The sequence below is a fragment of the Chionomys nivalis genome, chromosome 3 (assembly GCF_950005125.1).
Source record: "Chionomys nivalis chromosome 3, mChiNiv1.1, whole genome shotgun sequence".
NCBI lineage: Eukaryota > Metazoa > Chordata > Mammalia > Rodentia > Cricetidae > Chionomys > Chionomys nivalis.
In genome coordinates, this window is record NC_080088.1 from 79,920,755 (window position 1) to 79,935,374 (window position 14,620).

General features: G+C 43.6%; 1 protein-coding gene across 1 annotated transcript; it reads left to right on the plus strand.

The window, feature by feature from the left end:
* LOC130871556 (CD209 antigen-like protein E) lies at positions 1–4,455 on the plus strand. The gene is made up of 6 exons (XM_057764990.1): positions 1–91; positions 748–837; positions 1,145–1,237; positions 1,607–1,758; positions 3,221–3,330; positions 4,043–4,455. Exons 1-6 carry the CDS (start codon positions 40–42, stop codon positions 4,191–4,193), a joined length of 648 nt encoding a protein of 215 aa, XP_057620973.1. The 5' UTR covers positions 1–39; the 3' UTR covers positions 4,194–4,455.
* Positions 4,456–14,620: the final 10,165 nt, after the last annotated feature.

The window sequence follows — 14,620 nt, forward strand, 5'->3', positions numbered from 1 at the left end:
GCTGCTGTTCCAAGCAGTACCAGGCACCAAGGAACAGCGATGACTGTGAGTGACTCCAAAGAAGCAGGGGTGCAGCAGATGGGCTGTCTGGGTAAGACTACACTGGAAGCCTGGGAGCTTGGGGAGGGTCAGCTCAGGTCTCTGCATACCTAGGCTCTGGCCAATGCTCTGCCCACTCAGATGAGAACCAGCTAGTAACCACTTAGAACTGGTGCTAACAGATACTTGAGAAACAGCTTTGGATTCCTACCAACTCTAGGATTCAAAAGTTTCCTAGGTAGCGTGGGGTAGGGTCATGGGATGAGGATGAGTAGACTTCTCCCAGCAGAAATTTGGCCCTGGGAGATGAAGACTGAGGTTCTGGGTTCCTGGGTCCCTGATAGGTGCAGTTTTTAGCTGCACCCCCTGATTGAAAGCTAACTTCTGAAATCCCAGGGAAGTGGAGGTTATGAATCTGAGCCCCTAAGACCTGGGAAGGCAGAGGTTGAGTCTCTGGACTCCTGAGACCTGAGCAGCTGGAGGGCTGGGACTAAACACCTGAATCCCCAGAGAGCTGGAGCAGCAGACCTGGACACTCGGGCTCTGGGAAGGTGCAGGTCGTGGATGTGGACCTCGGGTTGGACACTGACTTTGGGGCTCCTTCCTGGGGAGGCGGGGGCTAAGAGTCTGGCTTCCCCTGGGCCAGGTAGTAGACCATCCATCCATCCATCCATCCATCCATCCATCCATCCATCCTTTCCCCTGCAGGATTTCTGGATCGAGGCCACATCTCCCTGGTACTGCAGCTGCTGTCTCTCGTTTTCTTTGCCGGACTCCTGGCTGCCATCGTCATCCAAGGTCAGGATCATCTTGGAGTTTGGGGGATCCCCTGGGTGGTTTTCAGCTCAGGCATCCAGAACTAACAACAGGAGAAACTAAAAAGAGCAATGTGTCCTTCAGAAGATGCTAGGAGCTTCTTGGGGCCCCTCCACTTCTAGTTTAGTTTAGGAAGGGAAAAGAAGCAGAAGCATAGAGGGTTCGTGGGCATTAGAATTCCTTATTTTTAAATGAGATAAAATAGCACCCTGGATATCAAATGTGGTGTCTGTGTGACCCATGACACACAGTGAGTGTTCAGTAATTACAATATCTTTTTTCTGCCAAGTTTCCAAGATCCCCAGTTCAGAGGAAATACAGTGGGAACAGAAAAAGCAGGAGAAAATGTTCCAGGACCTGAGCCAGCTGAAGTCTGAAGTTGGTGAGTGAGCAAAAACAAAGTGTCCTGGGACTGAGAGGGCCTTCGTGTGGGATCACTTGATTTTAGCCTCTGGGCATCTCTGAGCTTCCCCTTCCTGATCTTTGAATTGGGAATAATTATAAAAAAATGAGGAAGGCATTCCGAGGTCAATAGGAGCCATGTACACAGTAGGCATCTGTGAAGAAGATGCGTCCAGAGCTCCTGGATTCTCTTGGAGTAGAGGACAGGCTTAGGAAACGGAGAGAGGAGAATGGCTTGACCCGGTACTATGGTAAGGGAGGATCCTCGTTCTGGAGGTCTTAAAGCTGGGCAAACAGAGGGACAAAAAGATTCAAATATGGGTCCAACCTGATCTACCTTCACCAACAGATAGCCTCTGTCGCCGCTGTCCTTGGGATTGGACATTCTTCAAGGGAAACTGTTACTTCTTCTCCAAGTCACAACGGAACTGGCATGACTCCATCACGGCCTGCCAGGAAGTGGGAGCCCAGTTGGTCACCATCAAAAGTCATGAGGAGCAGGTGTGACTGGCTAACTGTTCTGAGGCGTCTTCTGAATACTGGGAAACGAGGACAGAGACACTTGTTTATGTGGTGGCTTCTAGAAAATGGGCTGCTTGCTCTGCTTAGAAAGAGTGAAAAGAAGCGTTTGAACAGGTGTTCCCAGGCACCTTTCAAATAGGCATACACCAGTTCTCAACAGTGATGAATGCTGGGGGGGGGGGGGCATTTAAAATGAAAGTGGTTTCTGTGAGTGTGATGGCCAATGCACAACAGCTTGTTTGTTCTTTAAATCCTTATTAGTTATGCTTACAGTTTCCTTGGTGTGTATATTCTTACGAGGGTTGGTTTTAGGTGACAAATGAGGTGCCACTCACTGAATACCTGAAAAGATCTCACCACTTGCATGACTCACGGTCACAAACTGATGCAATCTGGATCCAGGATAACGTATGTGGACATACTTAGAACACATAAGGTGAAAAACCATGTAGTGTTATCAAGCCAGCTATACACACTACCCCCATAAGTCTAAGCAAATCTGCCCCATAGGACACAGATATGCAAATGATTCAGAAGTTCAACTGGTAGGAGAGAGCTTGCCTAATACACAGGAAGCCCTGGACTCAATCCTCAACGTCATGTAAGCCAGGTGGTAATGCACACTTGTCATTCCAGCCCTTGGGAGGGGAAGGCAGGAGGGTCAGAAGTTTAATGCCATCCTCAGCTACGTGAGTTTTAGAGCATGAGACCTGTGTCAGAGAAAAATGAATAAACTGCTGAGAACTTTTGGGGGCTCCTGACCTGATGTACTAGAAATATGAAGAAGTTAAAAGATTCCAAGCAGATCCTGCTGCTGCCAGAGATTGGGGTAGTACGTTAGCTTTTCCATTGCCGTGACAAAATGTCTGAGAATAGCTTCGGGAGGAGAATTATGTCTCATAGTTCAGAGGCTTCAGTCCATGGTCAGCTGCATCCATCGCTGTGGCAAGGCAGAAAGGCAGTATGAAGGCACAGCAGAAGAAAGTCTCCTGCCTCGTGACAGACAGGAGCAGAAAGACAGAAAAGGGGGCCCAGGGACAAGACTCTCCTCCAAGGATGCTACCACTGTGGCCTTACTCCTCCATCTAAGCCACACTTTCCAGCTCCCATAGCCCACAAATAAGTTTGTCAAATACTGAATCAAGCCCACCTCTCCCTGGGGATTGATAGGCAGTTACTAGGGGTAATGGTGGGAGGGTACCAAGGCCCCACCCCTCCCTAAAGATCTATAGGCAGGCAACAGTGGCTGAGAGATGGAGAGACTTTCTTCAGTGGTGTAGCCACTGGGAAGGTACCAATACTTCTGTAAGAAACCATAACTAAACTAATCAATTTACCAAAAATGCAAATGTTTTGTAATCCATTGATGAACATGAGGCTTTGTGGGAAGCTGGAAAATAGGGAGAGATGCTGCTGCCTGACTCTTTCTCTCCCCCTCCAGTACTTCCTGCAGCAAGCTTCCAAGAAAAATGGCTACACCTGGATGGGGTTGTCAGACCTGAACAAGGAAGGTGCATGGTATTGGCTGGATGGTTCACCTCTGTCAGACAGGTAGTCCCGGGGAAGGGAATACCCTGAACAGTAAGAGGGGAGGAGCTGTGACTGCCTTTCCAGGTCCCCCACACTCAGCCACCACATCCTCTGGCCCGCATTATTTTGGTGGGGCTTGCACTAAATCTTCAGGTTGCTTTTGGTATTTTTCATAATGATCTCCTAATCGTGGGTGGTCTCTTCAGCATTTGAGGTCTTCTTCGATTTCTTCTGGATTTTTTAGATTTTCATTGTAGAAAGTCTTTAATTTCCTTGGTTAGGCTTATTTCAAGATATTTTTAGACTACTGTGAATGGGACTGTTTCCCTGATGTCTTTTTCAGGGAAACATATATCTTCCTATATATTTGTCATACTTTTTCTTTCTTTCTTTCTTTCTCTCTTCTTCTTCTTCTTCTTTTTCTTCTTCTTCTTCTTCTTCTTCTTCTTCTTCTTCTTCTTCTTCTTCTTCTTCTTCTTCTTCTTCTTCTTCTTCTTCTTCTTTTTTGATTTTTTTGAGACAGGGTTTTTCAGTAGCTATGGAGCCAGTCCTGGAACTCACTCTGTAGACCAGGCTGGCCTCAAACTCTGAGAAATCAACCTGCCTGTGATTCCTGAGCACTGGGATCAAAGGCGTGCTCCAGCACCACCTGGTTATATGTTGTTTCTCATGTATAAGAATGTTGTTGGGTTTTCGTGTGTCTGTCTTGTGTAACTGTGAATGCTCTTTTCAGATTTGTGAGGTACTGGAATAAAGGACAGCCCAACAACATTGGGGGACAAGACTGTGTGGAATTCAGAGATGATGGCTGGAATGATGCCAAATGTGATGACGTGAAATTATGGATCTGCAAAAAATCTTCAACTACCTGTCCCAGCAAGTGATGGCCACAGCCCCTCTCTGCAGCTTCCACAGCCTAAACATCCCTGTTGGACAGTGGGCTTTTTTTTTGTGCTTTTCCCAGTTCCTTTTCCCTGTCTATGGGTGTGGAAATCTTAGCATTATTTCCGAAACATATCAGTCTCATTTGTGAGTCACTATGGTGCTGGACCACTGATGGCCTTCCTTTGATGTCTACAAACTCCTGCTGGCATAGTTGTGGACCTGCCATTGTGTTTGACCACATTAAAGTTGTATGGGATACAATGACAGGCTAGGTATGTTCCATTCATCTCCCTCATCATCTTTGTTGAGCTCAGAGGGCTTATATAACCATATCATTATAATATACATTATATTAATAAATGGTCACGTGTTGTCTGAGTTCACAGAGATGCTGGTTCTGGAATTAAGGTTTCCCGCTGTCTTAGTTAGGGTTTCTACTGCTGTGAAGAGACACCATGCCCATGGCAACTCTTGTAAAGGAAAACATTTAATTGGGGCTGGCTTACAGTTTCAGAGGGTTAGTCCATTATTGTCATGGTGGGAAGCATGGCTGTGTGCAGGCAGACATGGTGCTGGAGAAGGAGCTGAGAGCTCTACATCTGGATCCTCAGGTAGACAGAAGAGGGCTGGCTTGAAGCACACCCCTAGTACTACACTTCCTCCAACGAAGTCACACCTCCTAATCATGCCGCTCACTATGGACCCAGTATTCAAACACATGAGTCTGTGGGGCCATTCCTATTCCCTGTAATACCACTTCAGACCACAGCATATTTGCCTCTAAGCATCCTTAAAAGACCCTTGTTTAGGCTGCGGCAGCCTCCACCCAAGTTTGTGTCAGAAAGGAAAGAGATAAACAAGACAGTTGAAGAGTAAACACATTGCTTCCTTGAGATCAGCTAGAGGGTGACCATTATCCATAGGTGTTACTCTGTTTATCCCACGGTGTGAAAGTGGAACAGAGAAGCCAGAAGTTCACCCACGGGAAGTTCAGTTGTTGGACCCAGGGTCACAGAATGATGGGGAAGATGGGGAACAAACCACCAAAGTCTATTAAACCAGAAGCAAGCTTTATTCCAGAAAAAGAAAAAAATCACTATGGGGCACAAAAAAACTTACCAGTTATAGCTGAGACCACAGCCAGAGATCGGGCTCATGAAATTGTGGCAATGGGGACTGGTTTGAGGACTCTTCTTAGAGTAAATTAAACACCAAGTGTGGGTCAAAGAACTTTTACAACCTTGAGGTCAGGCTTAAAGTCACATTACATTTTAAGTTTTACAACTTTTGGTTATAGTATATTAACTTAGGATGTTTGCGAAAGCCTGAAACTGATGCAGCTACTTCACTGTCCCTGAAAGAATGCAAGGCAGAGGGTAGAGTCATGTAGGAGGACAGCTGAAAATTAAGGGAATACAATGCTGTACCTGCCTAGCTGGGAAGCTGGGAGGCAGAGACTATTGTTAAAAGTTTGCCTCTGTACACAGTGGCTGCCAGGATGTCTGCTCTTAAGGCAGAAAGTGGTTGTTAAAGGTTAACAGTGGCTGCCAGCTTTATTTTTTTTCCAACATGTGTTTGGGCTTACAACTTTTTATTTCTGTATTCCTGAACCCTTCAAAGCATTGGAGAGAGAACTCAATTATAAGTTCTAGCTGCCTGCCTCAACTTCCCCAGTCAGTTTCTGGTGGCTTTTGTAAGCAACCGAACTTGACAAGTCATCTCTAGCTGTTGTTATTTGGGGTTTTTTTGTTTTGTTTTGTTCTTTTCTTGAAAGCCTTGCCTGAGGGACACCTTGCCCATCTGGCGACTGAGTGGGGAGCTCCAGCAGGCTGGCTTGATGGAGCTTCCTCACTCAGTTTCTGCTGGGTGTTTGTGAGTTTCTGGCTCAGGGGTGTTATCTTTTCACTGTTATTTGTTCTTCTACTAGAAAGCCTCACTCGGGAACACTGCTCTGCCCAGGGCTCCTTGTGTTGGGAACTCCAGCTGGCTGCCTTAAAGGGACTTCTCTCATTGGTTTCTGTTTGATTCTTTGAACAGTTAATTTGATGATGTTCTGGTATCTATCTACACATCGCTTATTATTTATTCTTTTACTTTGGTTTGCTATATGCTTAATAAACCAATTCAAAACTGAAAGCATGGGGGATGGTGTAGTAGGAGCGGTGGGGCTGCGTCCCGCCACCCGGCTAGCTTTACTGGAAATAATTATACGGAAGCTGCATTCTTTTAAACACTGCTTGGCCCATTAGTTCCAGCCTCTTATTGGCTAATTCTCACATCTCGATTAACCCATTTCTAATAATCTGTGTAACACCACAAGGTGGTAGCTTACCAGGAAAGATCTTACTTAACCTGCGTCTGTCTGGAGTGGGAGAATCATGGAGACTGCCTAACTCGGCTTCTTTCTCCCAGCATTCTGTTCGGTCTACTCCGCCTACCTAATTTTCTGTTCTATTAAAGGGCCAAGGCAGTCTCTTTATTTAACCAATGAAATTAACACAAGACAGAAGACTCTCCCCCATCAGGATGGATGGATGGCTCAGTAGTTAAGAACACTGACTGCTTTTGCAGAGGACCTGGGTTCAACTCTCAGTACCCACATGGCCTCTCACAACTGTCTGTAACTCCAGTTCCTAGGGATTTGATGCCCTATTTTGACCTCTAAGGGTTCCAGGCATGCAAATGCTGTAAGGACATACACAAAAGCAAAACAGCCCATACACATAAAGGAGTGTGGCTATAGCAGATCATTCTTCAAACCATGTGGTACACATGTGTGGTTGCTAATACATCCCAAGGAATTGCATGCAGTCCTTGCATGTTTTCTTCCATGCACCTCCCCTGCATACTTTACTTAGAGGTCTTTCTCTGGTTGTTATAGCACATCCTATAAGCCAAAGAGCCAAGGAACCTCCTCAGTCATCCAATGATGGGCAGCAGTTAGTATGTGAATTCCCTGCTGCTACCCTCCCTTGTTGATGGCATGATCGACCCATCTATGTCTCTAGCCAAGGTAGGACATGTTTCTCTGGTTCCTGAGAGCTGCACTGGTGGCAGTGGTCGTCTGTCAACCCTCTTCTCAACTTGACTGTGCCACAGAAAGCTTCCTTCATCAATTCTGGGTCCCTTATTGCTTCACTTCATAGGAGTGTGTGACAATGATGATCCAGTAGGGTTGGACTAATGTGAGGCAACTATGAAACTCTATTCTAAAACTCCCCAGCAGGCAACTCTGGATTATGTCAGCCCACCACTCCTAGACTTGTGACCCTATCACATGTCTGTTTCCCTCCTTGTGGTTATAGACGATAGAAGATAGATAGATAGACAGACAGACAGACAGACAGACAGACAGAATGAAAGATGATAGATAGATATATAGATGATAGGATAGATAGATAGATAGATAGATGATAGATAGATAGAATGAAAGATGATAGATAGACAGACAGACAGATAGAATGAAAGATGATAGATAGATAGATAGATAGATAGATAGATAGATAGATAGATGATAGGATAGATAGATAGATAGATAGAATGAAAGATGATAGATAGATAGATAGATAGATAGATAGATAGATAGATAGAATGAAAGATGATATATAGATAGATAGATAGATAGATAATAGGATAGATAGATAGATAGAATGAAAGATGATAGATAGATAGATAGATAGATAGATAGATAGATAGATAATAGATAGAATGAAAGATGATAGATAGATAGATAGATAGATAGATAGATAGATAGATAGATAGATATAGATAGGATAGATAGATAGAATGAAAGATGATAGTTAGATAATAGATAGACAGATAGAATGAAAGATAGATAGATAGATAGATAGATAGATAGATAGATGATAGGATAGATAGATAGATGATAGATAGATAGATAATAGATAGAATGAAAGATGATAGATAGATAGATAGATAGACAGATAGATAGAATGAAAGATGATAGATAGATAGATAGATAGATAGATAGATGATAGGATAGATAGATAGAATGAAAGATGATAGATAGATAGATAGATAGATAGATGATAGGATAGATAGATAGAATGAAAGATGATAGATAGATAGATAATAGATAGATAGATAAATAGAATGGAAGATGATAGATAGATAGATAGATAGATAGATAGATAGATAGATAGATGATAGATAGATAGAATGATAGATAGATAGATAGATAGATAGATAATAGATAGAATGAAAGATGATAGATAGATAAAGAGAGAGAGAGAGATAGTCTTTTTCTGTACTCCTCAGTGGCATGGATATCCTGGATAATTCTGCCTGTTATGGAAATTGTGTCCCCCCTAGCACAGCAGCCATTAGCCTTTTCCCTCAGAGCAGCTGGGAGAGCCCTCAGACTCTTGCCTACTTATGCTCTTCATGGAGAAAGGAGGAAAGGGTCCAAGGAGATGCTTGTTGCCCTAGCATGAGGAGCTGGGTTTGGACCTTCAGCATCCGCATGAAAAACTGTGCACAGAGATTCTGACCTGTTAATCCCAGAGCTGGAGAGGTAGATACAGAGAGGGAACTTGAGGATAACTGGTCAGTCAATGCAGGCTCAGGAAGAAGCCCTGTCTCAAAAAGTAAGATGCAAACTTCTTAATAAGACGGCAGATGAGAAATGTCACTATTAGAACTCGGTGGAAGAAAACTGTCAAAACAATATGCAGTAAGTGCCTAATACTGGAAAAGACAGGGTATATAGATGAACTTATTAAGCCAGGGTAGATCTCTGCAGAAAAGAGACAAGGCTGAGAATTAGAACTCACTGTGAAGTCCAATTGAAGCTAAGCTACTCCAAACCAAATCAGGCTGCCTGGAGCAGAGAAGTAGAAGCAGTGAGGGTAATGTGCCACTTATGTGTATTGTACACCTGATTCTGTGTTACACCTTTGGTACAGTTCGCGCACCACTGTACCGTAAGCGAGTCAGGCAAGGGCCTAGAGATTGAACACAAAGAGACCAGGGTCATTCGAAAGGAGATAAGCCGAATGCCAGTTTATTCAGACTTGGGGAAGTCCTTAAGTACCTAACTGCTGCATAAGGACCTCCACCCAGGCAGGTGGAAAATTACCATACCAACAAAGGAGTTAATGCCTAATTGACTAATCACCAGACAGGGCAGGAAGAGCACAGGAACAAACAGGATGCTTAGTTAGTTGACCAGAAACTGTCCTCAAGATGCACCCAGAAACAAGGGCAGACCCGGACCCTACAGGTCCCCCTTTTATATAAAATATATGACTAGGCCTGTCTTGGGTGGCATTGTACGTCAGGCAATACCCCTTACCCATCATGGGAAAGCATCCAGGTCAAAACACATTTCCTGTCTTAGGTTGGGGCAGCCCCCCAAAAACCTTTCCCATCATTGGCTCACTAGTCATCCATCACTGAGTTCAGCCAGATTTGTGTTGAAAGATTCTCTGGGGCAATAGCTAAGAGGACTTGCCACATGGCAACATTGGCCTGAGCTTGCCTTTGGCTCTGGCATGATGCTCCAGCACATATAAGCATTCCTTAAGGAGACTGTGCCTGCTCAATCCTTAATTCTGCCCAAAATGGAGCCCTTTAAGTAAGGTCTCAGAACTGGTGAAAGGAACCCTGGTATCGCTGACTAGAATAATCTCAAGAGCCAATTTGTAAATTGTACACCCCAGGGTCCGTGAATAACAGCAATAAGCCTATTACTGTAATATCTAGCAGTGGTCTTTAACCACAACCAAGAGCAAAATTAACTGCAATATTCATTTGTAAATTTAGCTCAATTAGAACGGCCAAGGCATTTGCAACCTGCCCTGAGAAGGTATCCTTTGTGCTAGCAGGAAGCAACTGACTGACTAATGAAAAATCCAGCAGCTCTAGCCGCTCTGGCAGCAACAGCTATGGCTGCCAATATCATGGGATGGGTAGATGGGTAGAGGGACAATCCTTGGCACTCGGACCACCACAGCCAGCTCCTCAGGAATCTCGCAACTCTTCAGTTGACAAGCCAGCGTCGACTTGATCTCTTGGCTCTGTCCTGTCTTTAGGCTTCTGGACAGGAAAATCCACAGCACACACCAGATGCTCAGGTACCCATATAGGATTGTCAGCATCCTGAGGGAAAACACAAACAGCCCCTCTTCCCCACACCAGTACAGGATCTGGACCATACCAGGTGCCCTCTACTAGATTCTTCCATTTTACATGAGGCATCCCGGGAAGAATCTGGCCGGCAATGACAGTCAGCAGCGGTATGAGACAGTCAAAAAATTTAAAATGTATAAAATAAAAGACAAATGATCTCTGGGGGTGGAACCATATTCCCCCTTTTTTGTTTTATGCAAATAGGCTTTGAGCGTACGATGTGCTCGCTCCACTATAGCTTGTCCTTGAGGATTATAAGGTATTCCCGTTTTATGAGAAATTGAAAACTCAGAGCAAAATTTAGCAAAGCCAGAGCTAGTATAGGCTGGCCCATTATCAGTTTTAACAGTTTTAGGAACTCTCATGTAGGCAAAAGCCTGGAGACAATGACTTCTAACATCCCGTAATCTTTCTCCTGTATGGGCTGAGGTAAAAATGAGATGAGGCTATGTATTTATGGTCACGTGAACATATTACATGTGCCCAAAAGAAGGAACATGGGTGACATCCATTTGCCATAAGTGATTAGGAGCAAGCCCATGAGGATTAACTCCCAAATGGGGAACAGTTAAAAGTTCTGTACACAGAGAACACTTTTTAACAGTATCAGTGGCTTGCTCTCGAGAAATCTTAAAATGAAATCTCAAAGACCCAGCATTGAGATGAAAATGATTATGAGCCTTTTCTGCAGCTTCATAAGATTCTTGACTCACTGCATAAATTCGACGAGTAAGCTGATTGGCCAATGCATTCCCTTCACTCAAAGGACCAGGGAGGTCAGTATGAGCCCGCAAATGCCCTACGTAAATGGGAACAGATCGGGCCCAAAGCAAAGTTTGAATAGCCAATAATTGCATCTGGACTCAAGATACAGAGGCAATATAAGCCGCAGTTTCCAACGGTGAAAGAATTTTGCTTATATACTGACTGTCAGTAAAAAGGTTAAATGGAATATCAGCATATTTCTCTAGGGCCATCTGGACAGCAACCAATTCAGCCACCTGAAATAGAGTTAGTATTAACAGACTGAATATCAAAATCAGGAGGGGAGGCCACCACAGCTCTCCCCGTGGAAGATCCATCAGTAAACACATTTCGTGCCCCTGCCAGAGACTGCAAAGAAATAACTTTAGGGAAACATACCGGATGATTTTTTAAAAAGGTGACTAACTTATCAGAAGGATAATGATTGTCAAACTTGCAGGGATTGATGCATAAAAATAAGGTCCAATCTTCAGCAAAATTTTGTAACCAAGTTATTTCTGCCTGGGTATATGGTGTAATAACCTTATCAGGTAACATTCCAAAAGTTTGCAAATTAAGCTTATACCCTTTCTGAATAACACATAGCACAGCTGATGGATATGAGATAACAATTTTTACAGGTGACACATGTTCATGTACCCACAGGATGGGTCCTTGCTGCCAAAAAACTCCAGAAAGACTATGCTTGGAGGGTAAAATTATCAACAGCAGTGGCTGACTATAGTCAATATAATGAATATGAGCAGAGGCAAGCTTCTCTTCAATTAAAGTAATACATTGCCTTGCTTGAGGTGTTAACTCACAGAAGGAGGTTGGGTCTGGATTCCCCTGCAGAATGTCAAAAAGTGGTTTTAGGTCTCCAATAGGAATTCCCAGGCTGGGTCGGACCCAATTTAGGTCTCCAAGCAAATTTTGAAAATCATTCAAAGTTTGTAGTTTATCTAGGTGAAGAGTAACTTTCTGTGATTTTCCTCCTGTCTGCAACAGCTGATGTCCCAAGTATTGATATGGAAACTGTTGTTGTACCTTTTCAGAAGCAATTATTAACCCAGCATGTGCTAGGCATTCTTGCAAGTCAGCAAAAGCCTCAAGGACTATCTCTGGGTCCTGTACAACTAATAGGATGTCATCCAAATAATGACTTATATACAGTTGAGAATATTTATACCTTATTGGGGCAATAACTCGGGCCACAAACATTTGGCAAATTACAAACTATTGGCCATACCCCAGGGCAATGTTACTCATTGGTAGCGCCTATATGGTTCTTTGAAATTTATAGACGGTACACTGAAAGCAAATTTATCAGAGTCTTTAGGATGCAAGGGAATGGTGAAAAAACAATCCTTCAGGTCAATAACTAAAAGATGGTATCCTGCAGGAATACTCACAGGCTGAGGCAACCCAGGTTGAGTTGTCCCCATAATTTCCATACAGTCATTTACTGCTCTAAGATCTTGCAGCAGCCTCCATTTACCAGACTTTTTCTTAATAACAAAAATAGGAGTATTCCAGGGAGAAGTGGATGGCACTATGTGGCCTGCCTCAAGCTGTTCCTGGACTAGAGTACGGGCAGCCTGTAATTTATCCTTACTTAGGGGCCATTGCTTATCCAAACAGGTTTTTCAGTTTTCCATTTTATAGAAATGCTTCCTGGCTGCTCTGCAATGGCCCCTAGGAAAAATTTCCTAACCCTGCACGCTATCCAGGTAACTGTTGTATTATTTTCTTGTCTGCTAAAATCTGCACATCTCCCTGCAGATTTTTGCCCAAACCCTGATCAGGGACAATGCCCTGCTTAGATAGCATACGCTGCACAGGTTCAGTGGTCAGAACTGCTCCCATAGCTTGCAAAACATCTCTTCCCCACAAATTAAGAGGAAGGTGTTCAGGACAAATGGTTTAAAAATGCCCTTATGGCCTTCTTCGTCCTCCCAATCTAAATATTGAGTACAGCACTCTGGAGAACTAACCATTCCTACCCCCTGTAAGGTCATAGAGGCTGGCTGTAGAGGCCAGGCTGCAGGCCAGTGTTTTTTAGCAATCACTGAAGAATTAGCTACAGCCAGCCATAGTGGGAACACTGAGCTTTGCCCTTCTTAAGGACCATTTTTCTTTTCAAATGTGCGGCACTCACTTTTGTTATCAGAGAACTGTCTATATTGGTGATCTCTTATAGCCTCACAGGATGAAGTTAAACAAGGCTGGTCATATGTAAGGGGTATTTGTGTCTCCTAGGATTACCCTGTGTTCTTCAGGCCACTTAATAGCCCTTCTATTCACAATGGTGTCGATAAATAGGGGTGTGTTTGAAAAAGTTTTATTCATCCACTTCGTTGTCTGTGTGTTCACTGAGCACCTACTAGATGTATCAGGAAGGCCTTGGAACCTTTTCCCATTGATTGTTAAAGTAAGGGCAGAAACAATTACCTGGCCCATCACGTGAGTGCCATCAAAGTCTCTGCATAATCGAATAAAGTCATTTAAATCTCCATCTCTATGGGGGCGTAAAAACCTCCTGACAGAACCTATTAGCATTTTCACAGGCCAATGTTTAATGACCAGCATAGCTGAATCCACATCCCCAAAAATGCGACTTCCCACCTGTAAAAGGCGGTCAATAAACTCAGAATAAGGCTCTGGAGATCCTTGAAGGGTTTTAGAAAACTGTTCTCATGATCCTTTGTTAGGTAAAGTTTTCCAAGCTTTAACGGCTGCTGCAGCTATCTGAGCATAAATCGCAGGATCATAAGCAATCTGTGCTGCTAAACCAGCATATTGTCCTTCACCAGTTAACATGTCAAGGTTATACTGGGGGAAACCTGCTTCGGCATTTTTCCCTACGGTCTTTTTGCAATTTTCCTGCATTTCACCTCTCCATAACAAGTAATCTCCCTCTGAAAGACAAGCCCTGCAAAGGTGCATCCAGTCACTGGGTGTAAGGTTGAGTTCTGCAAAGGATTCCAATAAAGCTACAGTGAAAGGAGCATGAGTCCATAGTCCACAACTGCTTCTTTTTACTGCTTGATATCCTTAAAGGCCAAGGGGTCATGCTGCCTGACCCTCTGTCCTTGCTGATCAGTATTTTCCACAACAGGATAAATCTGCCTCTCTCTACTTAGATTATTTAACCTGTTCTGGATCTCTAAGTCTATAGGGGCAGAAGCAGTAGTACAAGGATATTGCGGCGGAGGTCTCATGGAGACATCTCCACTTGCTTCCTTTCTTTCCTCTTTATCTAACTTCTTTCTTATCAGTGTGATCTCCTTTTCTAAAATTTCTTCTTCTTCTTCTTCTTCTTCTTCTTCTTCTTCTTCTTCTTCTTCTTCTTCTTCTTCTTCTTCTTCTTCTTCTTCTTCTTCTTCTTCTATATCCCTTCTAATACTTGCTGTTCCTCAAAACTCTTAATAGAACTCACAGATTTTACTTCCTGAATCTCCTCAAGGGTTTTGTTCAAACTCTCTAATTGCTCTTTCACTTTTTCATTAAAGCCCCCTGCATGTAGGAACCA